This window comes from Cryptomeria japonica, chromosome 3 (genome assembly GCF_030272615.1).
Source record: "Cryptomeria japonica chromosome 3, Sugi_1.0, whole genome shotgun sequence".
NCBI classification, from domain to species: Eukaryota; Viridiplantae; Streptophyta; class Pinopsida; order Cupressales; family Cupressaceae; genus Cryptomeria; species Cryptomeria japonica.
In genome coordinates, this window is record NC_081407.1 from 208,223,115 (window position 1) to 208,250,937 (window position 27,823).

The following is a 27,823-nucleotide window of genomic DNA, read 5'->3' on the forward strand; positions in this document are numbered from 1 at the left end:
CCATATGGACCCACTCATATTTTTCACTTTAATGTTGGGAGTGCGTGGCCATTTAATTATGTGACCACCCTTTTATGTCCACTATCAGCCATGTACATAGCTTGATTGGTACACATTTCGAATATTAACTGGGCCCTAAAAACATATCTTTTTGACAATTCTGGGGCATTTGTTTGTTGTCTTCTATACTGAAATTAATAAATGTATACATATGCATTTGTATACATACATATTCATATTCATATGTAAACATATGTATTCATATGTATGGTTATGCGCACATATGCATTCATATGTATGTTTGTTCCCTTCTGTACTCAAATGTATAAATGTATGCATATGCATACATATTTATGGTAAACATATATGATCGAAACATGCACAATAAACTGAGAAAACAATAAACATATATGGCTGGAACATAGGCAATAAACTGAGAAAAGAATAAACACATAATTGAACATAGACAATAAATTGAGAAAACAATAAACACATATGACTAAAACATAGACAATAAAATGAGAGAACAATAAACATATATAACTGGAACATAAACAATAAACTGAGAAAACAATAAACATATGACTAATACATAGACAATAAACTGAAAAAACAATAAACATATATGACTAAAAACATATACAATAAATTGAGAAAACAATAAACATATATGACGAAAACATATACAATAAACTGTGAAAACAATAAACACATATGATTATAATAGGTGTACTGAATTTTACTTGTAACCCTAGGTGAAATCAAATAATTGAAATGAAACCCTTAATAATCAATCTTTTTTGCATTTTTGGTAATGATTTTCAAAATATAAAGTGAGAGACATCATTGAAATGAAACCCTCAACACACACTATTCTCATCAATTTTCATGATAAAAAATCAGAGGTTTCGAATAAAAAACGACAATAATCAATCTTTTTCACATTCCGTGTAATGATTTTCAAAATATAAAATGAGAGACATCATTGAAATGAAACCCTCAATGCCATAATAGTATTCCCATTAAATTTCATGATTAAAAATCAGGGGTTTCGAATAAAAGTAGTCAATAATTAATTTTTTTTGCACTTTGTGTAATGATTTTTGAAATATAAAGTGAGAGACATCATTGAAATGAAACCCTCAATGCCATAACAATATTCCCATTAAATTTCATGATTAAAAATCAAGGGTTTCAAAGATCAGATCTATCTCTACACAATTTGGTCAATTCTGGGCTCTCAATTCAGATCAATAGCGAAGTTTCAAACCGGGAACAACCATTGTTGTTGACTACATTGGTGACTGCTAGTGACCTAAAGGTGAGTCCAACACCATCCTGACAACCTCGTTAGTTAACATCCTGACCTCCTTACAAACTAATTGGAGGCTTGGGTCTTTGATGTAGCCCAAAAAGGTCCTCTGGTCCTCCTCAAATGTGCTTCTCAATTGGATAGGAGTGTCTATCTTCGAAATCTGAATACCAAATTATATAGCCTAAAGACCTAAACCAAAGGTAGAATTTCAACTACTGTCAACTCCGACAATTTATCTACCGAAGGCGAATTGAAGAAGAAAGAAACGAAGATTGTCTATAAATAGCTCTTGATACTAGCAATTCCTTCACCAACCGTATTAATTCCTTTGTCCTTTAAATTTTTATAAATCTTTCATATCTCTTAGTAAATCTTTCCACAGTTGGAAATAGACTTTAAAGCCTAACATAAATATTTATGAGCATCTCCTTAGTCATGAATTCACCAAAAATCTGAATAATTTCAATCTCTACCTCAAAGAGCAAGGTGGGATATTGTGATTTTGATTGTTTATGTTGATGATTTAGTTCTTAGACAATGATTGAAATAAACAAAGAATGATCTAAAAAATGGTTGGACAACATGACAAATCTCAAGCTTCTACTTACTATCGTGAACCCTCAATGCCATAACAATATTCCCATTAAATTTCATGATTAAAAATCAAGGGATTCAAATAAAAGCAGATAATAATCTATCTTTTTTTGCATTCTATGTAATGATTTTCAAATTATAAAGTGAGAGAGATAATTGAAATGAAACCCTCAACGCCATAAGAATAATCCCATTAAATTTCATGATTAAAAATGAGGGGTTTCAAATAAAATCAAACAATAATCTATCCTTTTCACATTCTATGTAATGATTTATGTATATAAAGTGAGATAGATCATTGAAATGAAACCCTTAAAGCCATAACAATAATCTCATTATATTTCATGATTAAAAATGAGGGATTTCAAATAAAATCAGACATTAATCTATCTTTTTTGCATTCCATGTGATGATTTATACATTATAAAGTGAGAGAGATCATTGAAATGAAACCCTCAACGTCATTAACAAAAATGATGAAAAAACAAAGCAAAATGCAGGTACGAAGGAGCATAAATCCATTATTGAACATGAAAATTTCAAGGAGGAAGGATGCACGTGCGTTACATGGGCAAGTGCGGTGAAGTTTTTGACTGGAGGCAATGAGGAAGTGAAGTTTGCTGCAGAGCCGTGGTGGGAGGAAAACATTGGGGACAATAATCCCTAAATTTGCCAAAATGAGATGTTTTTAGGGCTTAGATAAAATTTGAAATGCGTGTCAACCAAGCTATGTATGTGGCCGAGGGTGGACATAAAATTGTGTGCCACCAATTCGATGGCCACACATAACATTAAAGTGAAAAATGTGAACGAGCCCATATGGATAAACACTTAGAATTAGATGTCATTTATTTTTTAATTACATGTTATTTATATTTATAATTGGATATTTTTAAAAATTATATTGGTCATCTAGTGAACCCCTATTGGCACAAAGTCCATTATGTATCGAGCGTCACTTTGAAATGACCACTGTCTGACCCTTTCGTGCATAACGAATCCTGCAACTTATATTGTTACTACCCAAAAACCAAATACTTAGTTAGAAGCAACTAAATCATAAACAAAAACAACAAAAGAAAAAATCGTCGAAATCTGATATACAGTTTAAATTTTTTAAATAAACAAAATTAACTATATCCACTACTGATGCTCTTCCCTACTTGTTAAAATCACCCCTTTTTTTCTAACAAACCTGCAAACCACAACTTACCGTATACATTTTAAACCCAATAAAAGGACTTGCAATAAAACAGGACAGATCAGAAGATAGAAACGATAATGGGATTGCTAATGCAAAACGGGAGTCTTATCTCCTACCGTTTGAATTGAGACTGGGCATGGGACTCAGAGTAGGAAACTGAGTTTTCTAACTGCTTGAAATGGGAATGCAGATGGGAATCACAGTAGGAAAGCGAGTGGGTGGCCTTCATTTTCCTTCGAGTAAGTAAAAACCAACTCTTATTGTCGTTTTTTAAAGCACTGGTTTAATGCTGTTTCATTTCTTTTCTTGTATCCTCCTCCTTCATCCAATTCTCTTTATCCCGCAGATTCTGTGGGAATCGATATGTACATGAATGACATAACGTTAGCTCGATTCCCAAACAAGAAATCTAGCACGGGACTAGATGAAATGAGGTCAATGTTTCTGATTTCAGTAGAAGTGTCTGCGTGAATGATTCGAACGGGAACACCTCATACGACTCTTACAGGAATGAATCACCCAAGCCATTCTATGCCCGCCCTTCGAACGGTAAAATATCAGTAGTTTATATTGAAGAGAGTTTTGTTTGCAGCGTATCGAATCGAAATGCTTGTCAAATTAATTGCATAGTTTGATTAAACAACAACACTGCATTGTCGACTGCTTAGCATGAGATGACATTACAAAGCTTCGAGGCTATGCAATGTGCTTGACGAAGCTGGAGAATATTTGGAGAGTACCTCTTTCTTTAACCTTCTTTGAAGGCTTCCTATTTGGTGTAAATCATAGAAATGCAGCAGAGTGTACTCTCCTGCACTAACAGCATGAAATGGCAAGACTAATAGGATGGGGACAATAGCTGAATGTGAAGACAGCAGGTTGGAATTTTTGCTGGTAAATTGATCTGATGTTAGGATCTATGACTGTTGCACGTGTATGATTAACTATTACAACGATTAAATTGAAGGTCTTAAAAAATGCTTAAATAATCATAACAATAATAAAGCGATGAATTGATAAAGAGAGAAAGAAGAGAGAAGACAAGAACACGAGTTGATAACGGAGTTCACCAATATGGCTACGTCTCCGGGCCCCTCTCCAATAGAGTGACCGATCCTTGATTATGCTCCAACAACAGTTACAAGGTCTTCAACTTGGACAAGTTACAAGTCTCCTGATTACAATGAGTACAAAGTCCTTCTCCTTCAAATGCAATAGCAAGATGTTAACCTTATAGAGATGAACACTCAAACTCCATAAAAACTTCTCTCACAAATTACCACTAACTCAAACTCCACACTTACCCCTCTTTTTATACACCATGTTTGCCCAATTTGGCTTAAAATCAAATGATTTTAAAAATCATCCATATCTCCTATTTACAACATGTAATCTTTAAAAATCCCCCTTAAATAACATTAGAACCTTGTTAATTTGTCAAAAATAACCCTAACCCGTCTAAAATATCCCCATATAATATTATTCCGATTTAAAATTTTCATTTTATGTTTAATTTTGGGGGAGCTCGGGATTGACCCGAGTCCTCCAATCTCGGCCTTATCTCGACGGGTTTCTTTAAATAAATTATTTTCCTTTTTCATCTCGAAATACACGGGCAATTCAATGGTAGAGAGAAGAGTGTGAAATGTTGGGGTTAGGAGTTCGAACCACTTGAACCCCAGATATTGGCCCCAACATGCTTAAAATAAAACAAATGCCCCTTTTAGAATAGAGTGCATCGCGTGGTGTATTGGCTAAGAGGAAAAGTTGGAGATGAGAGGTTGGGGTTCGATTCCCCCAACCAACTTTTGACCAAACAAACTGTTTGCTGTAGGAGATTTTCTCAGGATTTCACGTGGGTATCCCAATTTGAGCATATCCTCCTGGATCAATCCTCCCCACTGGAGAGCTTTTGGACCTCCGAAAGCTTGATTACTCGAATAGTAAGTGAGGATACAACTCCCTCACTCTTTCAACCTCCATTGATTGTGCTTTTCCAGGATGCATCCCTTTACTTCCAACCTTAAGGTACTCAATAGCAGCTCTTTTTGAAGATTTGACATGTCTGTCAAGAATGACATCCTCTGACAGCTCTGACATATACTCAGGTGAAAGGTCATCAACAGAAGGAACCTGAATATCAGCCTCTTCATCCAATATCATTGGAGGCTCGTACAACTTGAGATTTTCTACATTTACAACTGAGTATATTTACATATATGGAGGAAGATTCAGGTGGAAGGCATTGGTACAGATCTTTTCCAAGATCTCAAAGGGACCATATCTGATAGGCTTAAGCTTCTTACCTTCACCTTGCATCCTTTCCTTGCTGATATGCAACCAAACACGGTCGCCAACCTGAAAATGATGATCTATGCGATGCTTGTCATGTCGAGCCTTGTATTTGGCTTGGCTCTTCTCCAACTGAGCTTCTACTGCCTGATGAACTGCTTGGACTTTTTGAATGAACTTCAAAGCCTTCTCTACATCATGACGTCCATGTTCAACATCATCTTTTCCAAAGGTGAAGTCCATCGGTGTTCTTGGCACATACCCGAAACACGTCTCAAAAGGAGATCTTTTTGTAGAAGAGTGTGCTGCATGATTGTAAGCATGTTGCACATAGTGTAGACTCTCATCCCATATCTTGGGATGTTTGTTGCAGTAGCCTCGAAGCAAGTGTACAACTGTTCTATTTACCACTTCTGTTTGTCCATCGGTCTGAGTATGGAAAGCTGTACTTTTCTTTAGCTTTGTGTCCATGAGATCCCACAATGCGGACCAAAATTCTCCTAGGAATCGAGAATCTCGATCTGATACAATGGAAGTAGGGAGCCCATAATGGACCCATACATATTGGAAGTACAAATGAGCTGTCAGTTCAGCTGTGATTTGTTTCTTACAAGGCATTAGAATACACATTTTGCTGAATCTGTCAACTACTACAAACAGATAGTCATGTCCCTTTTTAGATATGGGAAGTCCTCCAACAAAATCCATCGAAACACTTTCCCAAGGTCGAGATGGAACAAGAAGAGGTGTGTACAACCCCAACTTCCTGTTACTTGGTTTACTTGTTGCACACATTATACATCCTTTGATATATTTAGTTATAGTTTCCTGCATGCGAGGCCAATAAGAATATTTCTGCAACCGAGTCATTGTTTTGCTAGCACCAAGGTGTCCAGCAATCAATGACGTGTGAGCTTCTCTAACTACTTGTGCTTGTTCACCTTTAGGAATGCATAACTTTCCTAAATGATACAACAATTTATCTTTCACATAGTAGTTCTTTTCTTCTACTTGTTTGCCTGCAGTTAGAGATGTATAAATATCCTTAAAGTTTTCATCCATGACATATTGTTCCTGAAAACTTTCGTGAACCATGGAACTTCCCTGAAGGATAACCAAAACATTCGTGACAGGAGGCTTGGAAAGCATATCTGCTACCTTATTATGAACACCCTTCTTGTACTTAATTACTAAGTGAAATTGTTGAAGGAATCTCATCCACCTAAAGTGCCTACTTTGCTGCAATTTTGATTGTGAATACAGATATTGTAGTGGTTGGTGATCAGTGTGAATGATTGTTTCTTTGCCCATTAGATAGTGCTTCCATTTTTTAACACTCTGAACTAGTGCATAAAGTTCCTTATCATAAGTAGGATAGTTAGTTATTGCAGATGTAAAAGTTTCAGAGTGATAACATACCGGCTTACCTCCTTGCATTAGAACTGCTCCCATGGCAAACCCACTTGCATCGGTTTTGATCTCGAATGGTTTCTGTAAATCAGGCAAAGTCAGAGCAGGTGCGGTGCTCAACTTCTCCTTCAAAGTGTTGAAAGCCTTCTGTTGAGGTCCTCCCCACTGGAAAGTTGTCTTTGTACTTGTCAACGCATGCAACGACGATGCTATATAGGAGAAGTTAGAAATAAACTTTCTCCAATACTGAACAACACCTAAGAAACTTCTGACTTCAGTTACTTCACTTGGCTTAGGCCATTTTACAATTACTTCGACCTTTGTAGGGTCAACTTTCAACTGACCATTTCCTACGACATAGCCTAAGTACACTAGAGATGTCTTTGCGAATTCGCATTTTGACATCTTTACATAGAGTTTTTCTTTTCTCAAAACATAAAAAATTTCTTTACATGACTTACATGATCATCCCAAGACTTACTAAATACAAGGATATCATCTAGATAGACTATTACAAATTCATCAATGAAAGGATGAAATACATCATTCATTACACGCATGAAAGTGGTTGGTGCATTGCACAACCCAAAAGGCTAAGATACCGGTTCTTCCCCTTTTGGCCTGGGTCCAGGTCTTGGTTCTTGCTCGGTCCTGGTTCTCCTCGGGTTCTCCCGGGTCCTTCCCAGGTGGCCGGGTTCCCTGTGGGTCTTGCGTCGCAGGACCCATAGGGAACTTGGCCACCTAGGAAGGAGCCGGGTGGAACCCAGGTCAAACCCAAGAGGACCTGGGTGAACCCAGGAGGACCTGCGTGAAACCAGGCCCGTGGGTTCCCAAAAACGGGGCCCACGGGTCAAAAAAACAATAAAAAAGACTTTTTAAAATAGTTTTTTATAATAAAAATCTAATTCGCCCCTTTATGACTTTTTAAAAAAGACTTGAAACTTGAATATTATCTTTTTTGCAAATTATGAATATGATATTAGACTTAGTTATTAGTTTACTGATTACATTTGTGATATATGAATATTTATTGGCATTGGCAATTATGGATTTATCGTTTATCATTTATCATTTATGTATGGAAAGTCACATTGTATATTTTATTTTTGTATGGATTGTATATATTGAACATATATATAATATATGTGTATATATATATAATTAAAATATATATATATATATATATATATATATATATGTGTGTGTGTGTGTGTGTGTGTGTGTACGGACGAACTCGTACCCGCGAATCCGTACCCGAATCCGAACTCGAATCCGAACCCGAACCGGTAACTTAGCCAAAAGGCATTACCAACTATTCGTATAGTCCTGGCTTAGTCTTGAATGCAGTTTTCCAAATGTCATTTTCTGCAATCCTAATCTGATGATAACCACTTCGCAAATCCAGCTTAGTAAAATAAACCGCATGCTTTAGCTGATCAAGTAAATCATCAATACGAGGAAGAGGATACTTGTTCTTTACTGTGATCTTATTTAGGGCTCGGTAGTCGATACACATCCTCCAGGACCTGTCCTTCTTCGGCACTAGGACAATTGGTGAGCCACATGGAGAAGTGCTTGGTCGAATTACTCCTTTCTCGACCAACTCTTGAACCTGTTTCTTGATCTCCTCATTTTGTAGAACAGATAAGCGATACATACCGATATTAGGAAGAGGCACGTCCTGCTGCAAATGTATCTCATGCTGGATCTCTTTCTTGGGGGGCAATCCCTTTGGTTCTTGAAAAAGGTCATCATATGTGGATACAATTTTGACCAATTCGGCCTTATGTTCTGGTTTACACCCCTTAAATGCCTCGGATTTATCATCATCCTTGGCTTTTACAAGCATAAGTACAAAGTTTTTACTCGCATTTACTAATCTTTTCATTTGACCAGCATTTACTAATGCAAGATTAGTTTTGACTTTATGCGATCTAACTATGTACTCTTTACCATCTTTGAACAAATGATACTTATTCTCCCCCCTATAAAAGATTGCTTGTCTATCAAAAAGATATGGACTTCCTAACACAAGCCCACAAATATCCAGAGGTATAACATCTACTTCTACTTCATCAATGAAATTAGCAGTAATGGCAAAACGTAATTTGCATTGTTTTGTCACCTGCAATTGTGAATCATTACATACCCATCCAAGTGGATAGGGCTTAGGATGAGGAGTAGTAGTAAGATTCAATTTCTTTACAACCTCTTCAGAAATTAAGTTGACTTGTGAACCAGTATCAAATAGAGTATCAATCTTAGTGTGTTTAGTTACCACACGAATGTGAAAAAGTTCATTCCTTTGTTTATCCATATTAGGAAGAGAATTTGCTTTACTTGTACTTGCATTAGAAACAATTGCATTTGATGAGAGAGTTTTACCTTTCATTGTACCTTGGATCCCGATAGCAACTATTTGAGTTTCATCTCCAGAATCAGATCCAAGATCTTGTTGGATCACCGCAGTAGTCTTCTTTGGACCTTTGTTACCTCCGTATCACTTCAGCCTTAGTTCCGGATGTAACTTCCAGCACTTAGCATCTTCATGCCCTTCTTTCTTACAATGAGAGCACGTAGGCTTAACATCCTCTTTCTTTACTGTAGCCGTCTTCTTCCCTTTACCTTTATCCTTTGATTTTCCCTCTGGTGGTTTCTTGGATGATTTCTTAGCAAAGTTTTCACTAAAACTGTTCTTACCCCTAGACTCAATATGAGTAGCTTGGACACGTACCTGATCCAGATTACTAGGATTCAACATGAGGATAGTGTGTCGGAGGTAAGAATGTAAACCACCTATATATTTAAGCAGGGTATCTTGGGTATACAAAGGTACATTCAATGCTATTGCCCATTTTCTAAACTCGTGGGTGTACTCTTGCACTGATTGGCCTTTTGCTTGCCTAAAGGTTTGCCAACTCATAGTTAGTTGTTGCATGTGTCCTAAAGGATAGAATTGCTCTTTTAGAGCGGCAACAAACTCCATCCATGACATCCTAACTCTATCATGACGGGCAAGCTCCTCTTGGGTCCTAGTCTCCCACGAGGTGAGAGCAGTACCTCCTAAATGAAGAGTAGCCAACTGTATCCTAGAGGCATCTTCTAGCAGACCTTGTATCCTACAATAAACCTCTACTTGTTGTATCCAGTCTTCAAGTTTTTCAGCACTTAGCTCCCCACTATATTTAGGCAATTCAAATTTTACATCAAGTTTGATTACAGGATTATGTGTGCCCTTAAAAGTATTAACAGAAGAAGATAGAGAAGAAGGGGGAGAAGGAGAAAAATGAGGACAAGGAGGAGTTTTTGGTGGGGAATCACCACCTCCCGATCTTTTGCCTTTATTCTCTGGTTTCGATGTGCCTCCTTTCTCTCGTTTCTGTCGTTCTTGTCTTTCCTGGAAAAGAACTTCAACCATCGACTTCATATAATGCCTTTTGTAAGGCTTCCCCATCAAACTTGGTTTGGCCTTCTTCAGTTGCCATCTCTGAACGTGGGAAAATCCTTCTTTTCCCGATCTCTGGGTTGTATTGTGTGCCTTCACCTCGTTGGCTTTTGGCTCTCGTTATCATTCACCTCTGCAAACACTAGTCACAACAAGCTCTGATACTACTTGCTCTAATGTTAGGATCTATGACTGTTGCATGTGTATGATTAACTATTACAACGATTAAATTGAAGGTCTTAAAGACATAATTAAAATGCTTAAATGATCATAACAATAATAAAGCGATGAATTAACAAAGAGAGATAGAAGAGAGAAGACAAGAACACAAGTTGATAATGGAGTTCACCAATATGGCTACGTCTCTGGGCCCCTCTCCAACAGAGTGACCGATCCTTGATTATGCTCCAACAACAGTTACAAGGTCTTCAACTTGGACAAGTTACAAGTCTCCTAATTACAATGAGTACAAAGTCCTTCTCCTTCAAATGCAATAGCAAGACGTTAGCCTTCCAACTTGCATAGAGATGAACACTCAAACTCCATAAAAACTTCTCTCACAAATTACCACTAACTCAAACTCCCCACTTACCCCTCTTTTTATACACCATGTTTGCCCAATTTGGCTTAAAACCAAATGATTTTAAAAATCATCCATATCTCCTATTTACAACATGTAATCTTTAAAAATCTCCCTTAAATAACATTAGAATCTTGTTAATTTGTCAAGAATAACCCTAACCCGTCTAAAATATCCCCATATAATATTTTCGGGTTTATAATTTTCATTTTATGTTTAATTTTGGGGGAGCTCAGGCTTGACCCGAGCCCTCCAATCTCGGCCTTATCTCGATGGGATTCTTTAAATAAATTATTTTCCCTTTTCATCTCGAAATACGTGGGCGGTTCAATGGTAGAGAGAAGAGTGTGAAACGTTGGGGTCAGGAGTTCGAACCACTTGAACCCCAGATATCGGCCCCAGCATACTTGAAATAAAACAAATGCCCCTTTTAGAATAGAGTGCATCGCGTGGTGTATTGGCTGAGAGGAAAAGCTGGAGATGAGAGGTTGGGGTTCGATTCCCCCAACCAACTTTTGACCAAACAAACTGTCTGCTGTAGGAGATTTTCTCGGGATTTTACATGGGCATCCCAATTTGAGCATATCCTCCTGGATCATAAATGTACTTAGCCAAGACTAAACTGAAACTAGTTTTCCCCTTCCCAGTCAGATGCCTCCTAGATTGCATCTAAAGCTTTCTCACCTTACAGCAGAATTCGCTACCAATTATCAACCATTAGAAGACTCAATACCTGTTTCAGGCTTAGTATTGCCTTTCAATGTTCCTCACTACCAGAAGCCATAACTGTAGCAGAAATATAACTGCTGACCGCAAGTGACAAAGCCACACTTATGTCTTTAATTCTCAATTTTTCTAAATTAGAGGGATCATCTTACAAGTTATTCTTCTGGGAGTTCCACTTCCATGGAATGCAGAACAACAATTGCCAAAATACAAGAAAATGGTTTGCATGAGTGTGTCATTGCACACATACAAGAGGTTCATGGCAGCAAGGACATGTGGCAGGGTCTTGTTCCTCATCTCATCATGCCATACTCTTTGTTGAACATGAAGGGGGCTTATGGTATCGAGTTGCTTTCTGGGGAAGCATGATTGTGTTGTAGTCATAAGGAGAGCCTTTGGGTTGGGATATTGGCTTTGAACAAATCAGATAATGGAACAGAGAAATTGAATCGTTAGGCATTGAGCCTTTAGCTATACCCTTACTTAGGATGCTTTGAAGCACAAAGTAAAGAAATCGCAAGGAATCACAAGGCCCTGGTAATGGGAGATGCTTGTGGAGGCATAAAGCAAGCTTCCATTTCAACTATTTGTTATTAGGGCATGCAAGTTGTGCTCCTTCTTGGGAAATCTCATGGAATGTTTGATATATGATCCTTGATTGTGACATGCTTCACATCAATGATGGAGGAAGTAGCCATTTCTATTGCTAACTATAGTTAGGTTTTGCGTAGGGATATACATCTTAATAATGAAAATGGAAGTACAAAATTTATCTTGGCCTTGTGTTGTATCGTTGGGTCACAAGATGATCCCATAAGGTCCTCCTCCATACCTAAGTGGCCTATCTTTCTTCACCTCTTGATTATAGCTACTTTGGCACATATTTTAGTTTTTATTAGTTAAACTTAAAACATTTTTTTGTTTATTGTTATTGTTCGGTCCTGAAATCATATCCAATCCCCTTTTATTCAAACTCTTATTAGAGCAGCCTAACTTGAGATAGGTTTTGTATGTTTTAACTTTCTCATAACATTCGTCTACAATTTCTTTGCCACTTTTATTGATTCCATATTAGTTAATTCATCATACTGAAAGTTACTGTGATTTAATTTTAGATGTTGTTAGGCATGGGTGCCATGTTTGCTCGAGATTGTTGAACATTTCTATTCTCGATATATTATTTTGAATTTGTTAGTTTACATTTGATTTTGTTTGTAGCTCAGGAATGGAAGGAAACATTATTTCAGAATTGCACCGTGTACATTTAAGGAACTTGACAGTATTGTCACCTTCTGCGAAGGCAGTTATAAATTCAAAGTCTCAAATATTGCCAACACATAGGCAGCATCACTTGAGAAGTTTCTTTCCTGAAATTCATTTATGTCCAGTTCAATCAAGATATTCCCAGAGATTCCAGTTTCACAGCGTAAGATCACATCAGGGCACCGAACCCAATGTGATTTTAAAGTCTGTTTCAAGGACTGCTGAGGTATAGTTTAAGCATTTTTAAAATAAACTATAATAAAGATATTGCAAACAGAGATTAAGAGATAGGCATCATAATGCTGTGGTAACTTTTTTTTGGGAAAGATGATAAATGCTTTTGTGCATGGATGTCTATTTTGTTTGTCATGTCCTGTTGTATTATTGTTCTTTTACATCTCTCAGTCTCTGTCAATTGGAATTTGTTATCTAAGCTATTCTTACCCTATCTAAGTGATGCATGAGATCTTGCATGGAATTTTTTTTGCTGAATGCAAATTGTTGTGAGGACTTAATCAATCATACTGTTATCCATTTGATGGAAGAAATAGGAATATATGATTTATATTCATCTGCATTAAAATGAATCATTTATGCATGGTTGGGTTCTCAAAAACCATTCTTTTGTCATTTTGGCCTTTTCTTAGTTAAGTAGATTTCTTGTTTCATATTGACAAAAAGCATAGTTAAGTTTTGAGCATAATCGGACTAAACCTATCCCATACTGTAGCTGTTTTTGTGCAATCCTCTACTCATGGTCTTTAGTCTTTACTATGATAAACTTTTCAATAGGCAAGGTTTTTCTTTTTACAATATAGTTAAGTTTGTCGTTTATCTTGTCAATCAGATTAATAATTTCTATTTAAATGCATTTAATGTGATTTGGAAGCTAAATTATTCTTGACTTACAATGGACACAAAGTCTTAGTGAAATATGGCTCTTTTACGATTGGACAACAAGGTCAATGAATAGGTCACTGTTGATGTGTTTTTATGCACTTCATACAAAGAATAAAATACCAAGGTATCTTATCCTCTCTTAAACAAAATTTCCTCAAATGCTGAACTAAGTGATCACTTGAGGTGACTCCAAGGTTCTGTTGATGTGTTTTTTATGCACATGCGAACATAGAATAAAATCCCAAAGTATCTTATCCTCTCTTGAACAAAGTTTCCCCGAATGCTGAAGATTTTGCCTAAGGATCAATTGAGGCAACTCCAAGGTTCTTATATGTAGGGTCTCTATGCGTGGATAAGCTTTTGTGATGTGATGTGATTATACTGGATTAACAAGGGGACTTACATTCGACTGCTTGAGCGTTTAATCTGCTGGAACTTGAATCCTATCTACTAGCTGGAAGATAAAGAAATATCAAAAGATACAAGGTTCAGAAAGTCTACTCTAAGACCTAGAATGCAAGAAGATGGATGAACGACTAGTTGGAGTCCTACTGGGCTAGGTTTTACCATCAAACTGAACAATTTGACACCAACTCAGTGTGATCTTCTAGGGTAGTTCCGAAGATGTTCAAATCATCACTATCAAACACCGATCACCATTCAAGTTAATGCATGAACAATAGATGCGTAATGACTCGATATTAAGCTCATTCGATGCCAGTTGACCACGTAGGGTGCACTTACAATCAACAAGAGGCTAGTGGTTTGGACTAGGCCAATTCCACGCGAGTGCATTCAGTAACTTCTTTCATTCAATCTAATTATTTACCATCTAAGAATGAAGATTCAACAAGAGACCATGCATATTGCAAAGAAACAACACACTTCACCATAACTTGAATGAAAAATGGAGTTCATTTACAATCAAGGCAACAACTCCTTGCCTTCTCTTCCTAATCTACTCTAATTACTATTCTATTCACTATTCTATTTTATTGACTATTGACTATTGACTATTCTCTAACTATTATTAGCTAACTCTTAACTATTAACCTTTACAAATGAAGACCCAAAGCCTTATATAGAGAGCTCTTACATCGCAATGGCTCAGATTGATTTACAATCAATGGCTAGGATTACAAGATAGAAACCTTAATTAGGGTTTGTTACAACAAAACCTCCTTAGCCAATGAGAAAATTACATTTAAAATTTGAGAACCAATAGGAAACAGGGGTAGGCGCCTCAAAATTTGTGCCATTACTGGTGAGTCAGGGACATTGAATTTGGACATGCTGATGTGGACCTATCTGACTGAAGGAATAGTGACTGGGATGCCACCTTGTCTGGTACTTCCTCTGTGATGACCTTTGGTCGATCCTCCTTCGTCCTTGATGTATTTGAGAAACGATTTACGTTTCCTTGGCTCTCTTGTGCTTGATGAGGCCTCTTCACGGTCAAGTCACTCCTCTGGTAGCTTATATCGCTTTGAAATGTTTACAAGATCCTTCTTCTCTGTCATCCTATGATTTCTTTGAGGATAGTTCTAACTTGTTGATCATTCGAAGTCCTTCAATTTAGTAGCACCTTGAGTACCTTCTCATGCATCCAAGGCATCCTTAGTGATGATGAAACTTGAATAGGTCCTCCTTGTTTGCTCTTCCTTCTAGCCCTGTCTTGTTGATCTGCAAAACAAACAAAGGATGATTAAGTATACATGATATATTCATTCTAACATGATATTTCTCACCTTAAATCATCAACAAGAAGGCATTAGAATGAAATTCACTCAGGACCCTCTCCAGGGACATGACCTATAATGAAATTCGCTCTGGACCCTCTGGAAGGGTCAGGAGCGAAATTGGTAATCTCACTTAATTCTCTATTCATAACTCATTCTTCAAGGCATTAAAATTCATAATTGTGCTCCTTCTAGGTATAGACAAGTCTCTCAAAAATTGCTTAGGACGGGGTCATCCAAGTGCTAAGGCAAGGTACAAGGTCCATTGAAGAATTTCGCTCTAGACCCTTTGGAAGGGTCAGGAGCGAATTTCTTCCTTTAGGTTGAATTCTTCCTTCCTCTCACTTCAATTTGCTTTGATTTTCACCTTTCAATCCCCCTCTCCTGAAGACATCAATGGTTTGACCCCCAAAAAGGCCTTAAAGAAGGATTTCGCTTTGGACCTTGGCCAAGGACAAGACCTATAAGGAATTTCGCTCTGGACCCTCTGGAAGGGTTAGGAGCGAAATTGGCATTTTTGGGTAAATTCTTCATATTTTGTGACCACAACTCACTCAAATGCATGCCTAAGGATGCTTCTAAGCTCAATCCACCTCGATCAACGCTAGGCTTGACACAAAATTGGGAGCAAAAGAGGTTTCAAGAAAATTTGCTCTAGACCCTTTGGAAGGGTCAGGAGCGAAATTTGTGATTTAGCCTCAATTCTACCATTTCCTCTGCTCCAAATCACTTTTCAAGGCAAGACTTAACAATTCTCTCCCAACAATGCCTTAGGATTCAAGATCTTGATCTTAACAAGGAGCAAAACATAGTTTTTAGGAAATTTCGCTCTGGACCCTTTGGAAGGGTCAGGAGCAAAATTTGCATTTTGACACCATTCTTCTTCTTTTCAAATCTTCCTCCATCATCATCAAGTGAATTTGCCCTCAATTTAGCCTAAAAAAAGATTTTTTGGGTGCATTAGATGAAATAAGGAGTCCTCCTAAGGATTTCGCTCTGGACCCTTTGGAAGGGTCTGGAGCGAAATTTGTATTTTGCTTGATTTGCCCTCATGAATCTTCATTTTTCATCCCTTTCTTATCAATAACAAGTCTTTTGCCTTCAAAAAAATGCTTGGGAATGAGTTAGTTCATAGGTTGGAGCAAGGTATAATGCTTCATGGAGAAATTCGCTCTGAACCCTTTGGAAGGGTCAGGAGCGAAATTCTCTTTTTGGATCAATTCACACTTCTTTTCTCCTTTCTTTGCCTTGAATTTAACTTGTCAAACTTCCCTCTATCACCATCAAGTCAACTTGCTCTCAAAGTGGTGTCTACTCAGTGCTTTTGGTGAGGAAATAAGCAATCCTAAGGATTTCGCTCTGGACCCTTTGGAAGGGTCAGGAGCTTGAAAATTTTTCGCTCTGGACCCTTTGGAAGGGTTAGGAGTGAAATTTGGAAAATAGGGCTTGTATAAAGCTTTCTCCTAGGTTGCTTGCTTAGCTTCAAACCACCTTAGGAAAATACCTTGAGGGCAATTTGCTTTAAAATTGTGAGGAAAATACATGCTTTTGAGAAATTCGTTCTGGACCCTTTGGAAGTGTCAGGAGCGAAATTGCTCTTTTAGGCTCAATTCTTCCTCATTTTCACTCATCTTGTTGTAGACTTGTCTTTTTGAATCCTTTCCTTGCCATGCATGTCCACTATTTGATGTCCTTAGTGAAGAAATAGGTCTTTTGGGGAATTTCGCTCTAGACCCTCTGGAAGGGTCAGGAGCGAAATTTGCAATTATGCTCAAATTCCTTACTTTTTATCACTTCACTTTGTTTCACACCTCAATACTCTCTCAACTACGCCATAAGGACAAGGTTTATGAGGCAAATTAAGACCAAGAAGGGAGATATAAGGGAATTCGCTCTGGACCCTTTGAAAGGGTCAAGAGTTAAATTTGACATGTTAGTTTCTCCGTCAAGATTCATATATGGAATATAACATTCAAGTATAAGAACACTTATACTTTAAGTTATATTCCATATATATTGTCAGGGTGTTTGAGAGTGGTTTCGGACCTCCAGGAGTTATAATGCAAAATCTAGTTTTTGGAGGATTCTTCAATTTTCCAGACTTAGTCAAATTTCAGGATCAAGATGACATTCCAGACAACCAAATTTCAGGACATTTGAGGATCAGGATGACATTCCAGACTCCTTAAGGCGAATTCGCTCTGTCCTTGATGTAAGGGATGGGACCTAGGAGGACATTATGCATTCAACCAAGGTTTGATTTAGCAACTTGAAGTGCGACCATATAGTACACAAAAAACACCCTAGGAATGATCTAAATAACCCCTAATCACTCAATTGACCTGACCTCTTGAGGATATCCACCTGACTCAAGTAGAGCCTGCTATCCTAATGAGCCCCTTGGCGACCCTTCAATTCAAAGACTAATAGCCCAAAACCTAAAAGACCAAGAAAACAAACCCTAGCAAGCAAAAAGTAGGGGTCCCCATTTGCAATGGCGATGTGTGAATACGTCACAACATCTAGCGCCACCTTGAATAAATGTTCCTGAACATTCTAGAGATAAAGACACAATTGACACTTAGAACCTCTGGAAGATTCAATCCAACTTATCAGGCAACTAGAAAATGCAGTCAAAGTGGAAGGAGAATCCTTACCTAGATCAAGATACTTAGTCATTGATTACATACGTGTGTGCAAGTGTATTCATTCCTCTCGACAAGACAACTATGACCTTCAAGTTCCCCTGTGATTGGCTACGTAATATATCTAAACTTCATAAGCATCCTGGATAGAGCCTCGCTGCCAGCCAGACGTCTATAGTCCCAACGAGGTTATCGCCGCAATCTCACGAACATTGCTCCATTGCCAGCCTAGCGTCCATAGCCATTTTTCTCTTTTGATATTGCTTTTTCGTTCCGTCAATTCCTTTGGCTCGTAAGCAGCGAAGCTTACTAGGGTTTGAGGATTGCGGTGGCGCTGAAGCAAGATTTTGGATTTTTCACTAATCACAGCTTCTCTTGAAAACCATAATGACTCATAGTTTTATTAATGTGTAAAGATATAGTAATCAAAAGATGTCGGCATCAAGACACAAAAAGTGATTCCCTTCCAAGTCAAGCACAAGTCCTGATCAGATGATAAAGCTGGAGAGGAATATCCTCGGATTCAAAAGTATTTCATGAATAGATATCTAAGAAATGAGTCTAACATAAGATCCAAGATGTTGCCAGTGTGTGAGAAACAACACAGGCGCCTTTCTCACAAATGGAGGCTCCCACTCAGGATAGCTAAACTAAGCAAACGACTGACAGACTGACCCAAAGCAAGCTAAACTAAAGGAAACCAAAAGCCAATGAAAGAAAGAAAACAACTAAACTACCTGAGCCACTCAGGAATCATGAGTCAAATGACTCAAGGCAAATTAAGAACAAGGCTCAAAAACCTCTAAGCTAAAACACACGAAAGGAAAACCTACTCTAAAAGCTATATACAAGACTCCTAGACTTTACACAACTTATTTCTTCAAAACACCTTATTCCTCACCTAAATTGCTCATCAAACCTTATTTTGAGCAACTAGGGAAAATTCGCCTAATTCAAGTACTTGTTAAATTCAAAACTACATAAAATTTACCCTTTGGCGCCAAAACAATTTTTTTATTTTATTTAAGCAAAGTTGGCCAGCTCAAGAAGGAATTAACAATTTTTTATTTTAGCAAAGTCGGCCTTTTAGAGGAGGGGGTGAAAACACTTATAAAGGAAGGTGGATTTTAAAATCATTAGTCATTCAATCAAACATTCTTCGGTTGAGTGAATTTAAAGAGCAGACTTGGAGAAGCTTATTCCAGCAGATAGAGAGCAAATTTCAGGTTCGAGAAGGTGAAAGACATATCATATAAAGGCAGGTCAAGGCAGATTTGACCTTCTTAATCTCAGACCTGATCCCCTCAAGGGCAATTTAGAAGATCAGCAATCCTTCGAAGGTAAATTTGAGGTGCAGACCTGAAGCTTTTAGCAGAACAAATTTCTTTGAACAGCATTTTGGAAAGAGGTGAATCCAGCAGCAATTTCCCCTTTTACCCATCTCTTTCAGGTTGATAGCTAAAGATCAAGATTAAGGTAACAAATGGCGGCCCCCAAGGCAAGTGGATCCTCTACTCGGCAAGCCCTCATTAAAGAAGATCAAAAGAATGACGACTTGGAGACGAGGATCGTATCCAAATGGAGCAATATTGGAGACATCAACTTAGGAAACTTCAATGTGAAGAAATTTCGAGAAGCACCCTACATCAACAAGTCATCACCCATAGCGAAGAAGATAATTGAGAGTGGGATCATCAAGGCCGCAGGCTTCCCTCCCGCAGTCAGATGTCATGAGCTGATGATCGAATGTGCTAGGCACTATGATTCGCATTCAAGGACAATTGTAGCCAAAGATGGGACTATCCTCGCCTATCTCTCAAAAGGAGTTATAAGTGAAGCTTTTCATCTTCCAGAACAGAGGGATATGATCTACAAGAGCCTAGAAGGAGCCAAGTCTATCTACGAAGATGATCCTGATACCTGTCTAAATTTCATCAATAAGAATTGGTTACTCAAGAGTAGGCCTCGCCTAAATAAGATACCCAATACATCTCACAAAATTGATTTCCAAGAAGAATTCAGAGACTTGATAACCATGCTTAATCGAATTGTAGGTGCCTCCTAAGCCTTCTTTTTTGACAGATGGATGTTCTTCTTTATACAAGTGATCGTTCAAGGGAAAGGAATGTTCAATTGGGCCAGGATTATCAGTAACAACCTAGATGTGCAGTTGAGGAGGCTAGTCCCTACTAAATCATTCCACATGATTTCATATGTTATATATTCTTTAGCCAGATGCTTTGAGTATGCAGGACTACCACACAGAGGAGTTGTTGGGAGAGGACCTAGAGAGATAAGAGTATGTGATTCTTATGCTCAATTGCATCATCCGCCTAAGAATTACTACAAACTAGTCAACGACACTTTCACAATGCATATCACCAGGACATTACAAGGAGGAATTCACCAAAGATTGTCTCCAGAAGCACAAGAGCTCGTGAAGAAACATGGTGCGTGGTTCATTCAATTTCTTAAATTCACCTACATCAAGATCCATGGATGTCCTTCACCTCCTTATATGTTGCCAAGGTATCCTACGGATAAAGTAATACTACTTGAAGTGACTAGACAACTGGCAGCTTGTGCTAAGGCATCAAGAGATAAGCATGGGAATGGTATCCCTATACCTATTTCACTTGGAAATTCAATTCAAGCATGTCCTAATTCTCAAGCAGCTGAAGATGCAGAAAAGGAGCTATCTCTCTACTCATTCACATATTTTGCCTCGAGAGAAAATTTTGATCCTAATGGTCATATGGAAGAAACAGTTGGGAAGAAGTACAAGCATGTATTTCAAGTAGAGGAGTTTTGGATGAATGTTCAGGATGATGTAGAGGTAAAAAGAAAGATGCACTCTTGATTGCCCTTAGATCTTATCAGGAAATGCAAAGTTTATAGAGTAGTAGATCAAGCACAAGACAGTGGCAGATATCTTCAATCTTCCTATGAGAAAGAAGACAAAGAAATGAAGATTGATTGGGATGAGCAAGAGGTCGCAGACTTAAGAGCATTGATGGATCCAGTCTTGAGTTGTACTCGCAGATGGGTGAATGTCCAACATCAAAAGTTGAAGGAACAAAACATAGCTATGACATTCAGGTTAGAAAAAAGAATGGAAGAAGGAGAGGCGAGTGCAAGCGAGAACACTTCTCATTCTAGGGGGTCGAAGAGAAAAGGACCTGAAAAGAGAGAATCGTCCAAGAAGAAACAAAGGGTAAATCCTGATCATCTCTCGAGTGCTTCTTCTAGACATGAAAAGATCAAAGAGAGAAGGTGTATGAGATAGATGAGTCTATGGAATCCACAGTACAAAATGACAAACAAGACAAAGGAAGGACACCTCAACACTCATCAAGTCAGTCTCTTCCTCTCCGAGTTGATGTTAATGAGCAACAAAGAGAAAGAAATGATGATGAAGCGACATCTCCTTTTAGAGGCGAGAAGCCATTGCTTGAGGAAGTGCAAGTAAGAGAAGGAAAGTCTTCCATTCTAGATTGGCTTAGAGAAATATTGGCGAGGGTAGTTGTGGTTGAAGATAAGGAGCAAGTATTTGATTTGGAAAGCCTTCTAGGCAATTCTCAAGAGGAGATTGAAAGGAAGAAAGCTACAAAGATGTGAAAGGTAATCAGAGATGATACAGGATCTAGAAAGATACAGATAGCTACACCAGCAGTGGACAAGTACGATGATGAGATCATGGCAGAAGAATATGATTTAGAGACATTTGATCTTGGCCCACTTACCTTCGAGCAAGCCATGGAAGATGCGACTGATTCAGTAAGGGCAGTTAATGATAAACTAAAAGAAGAAATGGAAAATAATAAAAGGTTGGAAAAGGAGATTAACGGTTGGAGGAATAATTTTAGCCACCTTAATCAGCCATTAAGGCGACAGGATCCAGTAGTCTCACCCTTGCAGGCACTCCCTCTTGAGTCAATAAATCAGGCAGAAAAGATGAAGAACTTAGCCCGACTCATGGATACATGGATTGATAGATCCTACATGGTAGCTAAGGAATTTGTTGGAAGAATGATGAAAACAGTCCACAGGGCCATCCAAGTCCTTGAGATCATTCATAATCTAGTGGCAATTGTCGATGCATTCACTCACACTAGAGACATTGTCATCCCAGTATTACAAGTGGTAAGAAGGACATAAAGACAGGTTTTAGCACAAGAAAGGATAATTGATGGAGGAACTCATAATCTCCTACAATGGTCAACTTTGCTCCAAATGAAGGAAGTTCTATTCAAGGACATAAGTAGTAGGTGCAACCGAGTTGAGGACACTATCCATCCTATTCAGGATAAGGTGTTTGATGTACTGTGTACAATCCTTGATAGAAGGATAGATTGAAACAGATGTGGACGTCCAAGAATTGGAGGATAGGATCAAGGTCATCTTTTGTAGAGAGGAAGACATAATCACATAAGAGCAACGAGATCAAATGTATATTACTATGTTCCTGATTGAGAAAACAAAAGAGTTGGAGCATAGATGGGAGATGACTCTTCTTTTGGCCTTTGATGAGGTCCTTCACTTGGAAGAGCGATTGAAGAAGCTGCCTGAGATTCCCATTGTAGAGGTTGAAGGTATTACGTCCAAATTCATTGAATATGCCAGAAAGGAACAAGGAAAAGGGAACAAAATTCTAGAGGAGAAGTTGTTATGAAATGGTGTGGTGATTCAATCCCTATTGGACGATGCTTCCTTGTTATTTGTGCCAATTTCTATTGGCTATGTTATGATAATGCTAATTTAATTAGGGTTATTTTTGTAACAAACCCTAATTAGGGTTTAGGTGTCAAAATCTCAGCCCTCGATCTTCTTTAAATCTGGGCCATTCATTGTATTTGAGAATGCTATATAAGCTCTCACTCATTTCATTTTGAAGGTTAAGGTTAAGAGGAATAAGTTTATTAGTAGCAGAGAAGAAGAGTAGTTATACAAATTTGGTTAAGAGAGAAAGTTGAACAATTGTTGTTATATTTTGCTATGAGATCAATGAAATATTGAAGTTACGGTGTTTTATTGCAATCTTTGTGGCCTTTTACCTGGTTGTTCATCTTCTTGAAATCACTCTTGTTGAAGATAGTATTTAGATGTTAGAGTTAGATTGAGTGATAAATGCTATGTTTGATCTTTTAGTGGAGCTCATAGTCCAAACCACTAGCCTCTTATTGATTGTAAGTGTGCCCTGTGTGGTCAACTGGAGATATTGAAATTGTTTAGGGTTCAATCATTACTTGAATATTGATATGTATCCTATTGATAGTATCTATGTTCATTAATGATTCGAAAATCTTTGAATTCCCTTAGAAGATCGTACCGATTCCAGTAGAGTTGTTGTTCTATGGCAATACTGAGATTGGTAGAGTTTCACTAAGATCGCCCTCCATTTAGTCATTCTTAGGCTTAGTTTAGCATAGCCCTCTCGAATCCCTTATCTTTTGCCTTTTTTGAAACATTGGTTAGTATTAGGAAAATCCAGTTCCTCATTGGTAAAGTAGTCGCAAGAACCAACTTTCATAGAAAGTACGTAAGGCCCCTTGATGAAACAACAAAGACAACGAACACTGGTGCTTATCCACAAGTAGAGATCCTACATATAAGAACCTTGGAGTTGTCTCGATTGATCCTTAGGCGAAATCTTCAGCATTCGGGGAAACTATGTTCAAGAGAGGATAAGGTACCTTTGGGTATTTTATTTTGTGTTTGATTGTGTATAAAAGACACATCAACAGGTTCCAAATGTCAGTTCTTGATGTGTGGATAATCTCAATGGTTTGATGTGATATCTCTGGAATCACAAGGGGGATGTATGTTGAACTTGAACTTGCTTGAATGCGGCTGGAACTTGAGATCTAATTGACTTGAAAAAAGATAAAAAGGATGACGGTTTAGAGAGACTACACTACTCCTAAGATCAATGATAGCACTGGATCATGCTTGGATGGACACATTCCTTAAATTGAACTTTGCTTCGCCATGTTGCTAGCAACTACACAAAATCAATGCAATCTTCCAAGGTATACGATAGGTGATCATATCATGAACGTTCATCTAAAAACCCAATACATTGGTGCAACTTGAATAAACATATCCAAAATTGAACTTAGCACATCTTGATGCTCATGCTAACTATGCACTGTAATTGAAAATCATCCAACCACAAATAGTATGAACCAAAGAATTATCAACATCTACACATCACTTCATCACAATCAATGAACTTCATCTAACATGAGGATACCACAAGAAACCATGCAACATGTAGAAGAAACACCACTATCCACCATGAATTCAATGAGAAGGATGCTTATTTACAAGCTTGGCAACAATTTCTGCCTTCTCCTCCTACTCTACTTATAACTGCTAATTGCTTGCTATCTAATATATATTTTCCTTTACAAATGAGAGAGTGGAGTCTTATATAGTGCTCTCAATACAATTAAATGGCTAGGATCAAATCCACATCAATGGCCAAGATTGAAAGATAGAAACCCTGATTAGGGTTTGTTACACCCATTACATAGCATTTAATGCTTGACTAATGATAAAATTACATAGCATTTATATAGTGCTCTCAATACAATTAAATGGCCAGGATCAAATCCACATCAATGGCCAAGATTGAAAGATAGAAACCCTGATTAGGGTTTGTTACACCCATTACATAGCATTTAATGCTTGACTAATGATAAAATTACATAGCATTTATATAGTGCTCTCAATACAATTAAATGGCTAGGATCATATCCACATCAATGGCCAAGATTGAAAAATAGAAACCCTGATTAGGGTTACACCCATTACATAGTATTTAATGCTTGACTAATGATAAAATTACATTGAATTGGACACATGTCCATCATTGAATTCTGACCAATGAATGATGAGGTTAGGTACATTGAACTTTGCGCCTCCACATGTGGTAGTTATCCTCCTCGTTGGATGAGTCAAGCACATTGAATTTGGACATTTTGACTTGGAATGATGTGATTGGGTTGAAGATGACTAAGCGCCACCTCGGCTTGCTCATCTTGTAGATCATCGTAAATGTTTGTGATTGAGCAATATCTCTTGATACTCAACATTTCCAAGCGCTTGAGGGGTGATGATGGTAGAAGATATTCCCAAATTGCATCATCTTATTCAATTTGATCACCTTCAATATCCTTGATCTTGAATCCCTTCACTTGAAACCTTCATCTTGGATTACTATCTTGTTGTACTGGCAACAATTCTTGGATTTCTGGAGGAAATTCAAGATAGTTGTAAAATTCCTTATGTTGATCCTCACACTTGCTACATTGAGATGTTCCTTCCTTGATTCGCCATGTTGAAGTATGAATCTAGACATTGTAAGTGTTGCCCTTTTCATGTGGTGGAAAAGTTCTTCATTTCATGCTCCATGTCCTCTATCCCTCGTTTGCATCAAACTTGGAAAAACAAGGAAAGAACCCTGAATTATGATGGTGAACAAAACCCTCAATATAAAAAAGACAACGTACAATTATTGTGTAAATGGTGTGGACCAGGTAACCAGGAAGATACCAACTGCCCAAAGCAGAAGGGTATTAATATGCTGGACGTGGAGGAACAAGATGAGGCAGTTTTGGCAATCATGAGAGCACGGATTAAGAAGGTGCTATACTCGAACTCTTGTACGGAGAAGGAACGACTCCGAGAAGCCAAAGCCGAAGTAGAACAAGTGCTGGCGAAGGAACGAGTAACCTCCAATGGAATTGCAAGTACTTCATTGCGGGAGTCAGAGAAGAACATAGTTCGGCAGGTGCTACAAACAACCATACCCATCAAGGTGGCAGACCTTCAAACTATGTTGCAACTGAGAATGGCAATTACCAAAACGGTTAGTGACGACACAGTCATATAGAAACAATGTAAACCACAAGAGGAGGAACTAATGGGGAAATCACCACGTGAAGGGAATGAGGCCAGTGATCCAATGTTGTTGACAATGAACATCAGGAGGAAGCCGACTATTGTCGAGATGGAAATAATGGGCCAAAAGATGACAAACACCATCGTTGACTAGGGCTCGGGAGTTAATGTGCTGCTGAAGGACACTTGGAAATGTTTGGGGAAGTCGACACTCTGGCCACCAACCTTCCACTTGGTAGGTGTCGATCAACACGACATCAAGCTGTTGGGAACATTGATGGCACAAAAAGTAATGATTGGGACACAACAATTTTTCTTGGACTTCGTAGTCATCCTGTTGCAAAAGAAGGCTTACCATGCACTCCTCGAGAGGGGATGGTTGATTATTGCCAAGGCGAATCATAATTGGGCGCAGAACACACTCTCGATCGAGTGTGACGGAAGTACGTCATCGACCTGAGGAACTAGGCACTGAGTGAAGAATTGGCATCCTTCGACTCAGATTCCGAGGGTGGAGATTTTGGGATGAAGGAATAAAAGGCACAAAACCAAACGATGAAGAGGTTTGGAAGATTGTTTTGAAGATGAAACAAGGTCTTTGAATGGATTATTTGATTGGCTAGCCCGACTGCAATATGCTACAGATCAACGAAATTGAGGAAGTGCAAAGCCCATATAAAGGCCAAGTTCGAGCATTATGTACAGGGATAGGCTCAAGGGAATTGTATAGGGTCAGGTCGTATGAGAAGGTGAAGAGAAGTTGGGGGAAGCTGTACAGGAGTGGTGGTGAGTTGTATGGACGAGGGAAGGGAAGATCGTATGTGAGTAGCATCAAAATGCCATACGAGGGGAAATCGTATGAGTTGAAGTTGTATGCTACAGACATTCATAGGGTGACTTATAGTTCGTATGCATGTGACAAGTTGTCTAGAGAGAGAAAGTGGTTCCATGGAGAATGGCCGTACTAGATGGGTGAGAAAAAGTCAAGACCATACGGGAACATTAAACCGTACGAGGAGCAAATTGGAAGGTCGTACGACAATAATAAACAAGATCATAAAATAAATGAAATGAGAAACATACGTGCATAAATGTACACATTACACAAGATATACATGGGGAAAACCCTTTAGGGTAAAAAACCCCATAAAGCATCATTTAATTAAAACACTTACATATATAGTCTATCATAAAATAGACATGAACCTGGAGATACTCCTCCAATACTTCCACATGGCCAATAATACCTCTTGTGCATAGTGATATAACTCACCATAAAAGGTCCAAATTCACCTACTCTCAAATGAGAGAGAACCTCCTTAAATATAGGAGGAAGGGTGCCTTCACTAGTCACACCTTTTCAATAACCCCCACTCATAAATAATTAATAATTTAATAATTATTAGATTATAATTATTTCAAATGGAATATGCTTATAAAGCATATAATATATAAGGTTTTATAACCTTATATTAGAACATTATATATAAATGTTATAAGGATGTGATCCCTAATAACATTATGTTCTAACACTCCCCCTTAATGTTAATAGGGGATCACACGTCAATTTCCATAAAAGAAAATATGAAGTACCCTAGTAACGTAGGTCTTCTTTGATAGTGATAAACAGGGACACAAATATATGCGAACATGAAGATCATCCATTCCGGACTACCTGAAAGTCATCTTGTCACAATTTATAATCCCAGTGTTTTAAAAATGATGCTATGAGGTCTTAAAAATTTATATTGGAGCCGCGGTCTCCTTAAATTAGCCTCTCCCCAGGTTCATGACATAGTGCCCGT

General features: G+C 38.0%; 1 protein-coding gene across 6 annotated transcripts in view; it reads left to right on the forward strand.

Annotated features, from left to right (window-relative positions):
• The first annotated feature begins 3,130 nt into the window (after positions 1 to 3,130).
• LOC131048267 (uncharacterized) overlaps positions 3,131 to 27,823 on the forward strand; it is a 160,539-nt gene continuing 135,846 nt past the window's right edge. For 4 of the 6 annotated variants that reach the window (XR_009371953.1, XM_059218175.1, XM_059218178.1 and 1 more), the window contains exons 1-2: positions 3,132 to 3,352; positions 12,790 to 13,055. Coding sequence is in view for 5 of the 6 variants with exons in the window: in XM_059218175.1 (XP_059074158.1) it covers positions 3,292 to 3,352; positions 12,790 to 13,055 (327 nt within the window). In the remaining variant the exon portion in view is untranslated. Of the gene's footprint in view, positions 3,353 to 12,784; positions 13,056 to 27,823 lie in introns of all 6 variants that reach the window. The other 2 variants (XM_059218177.1, XM_059218176.1) reach the window with 2 other exon arrangements.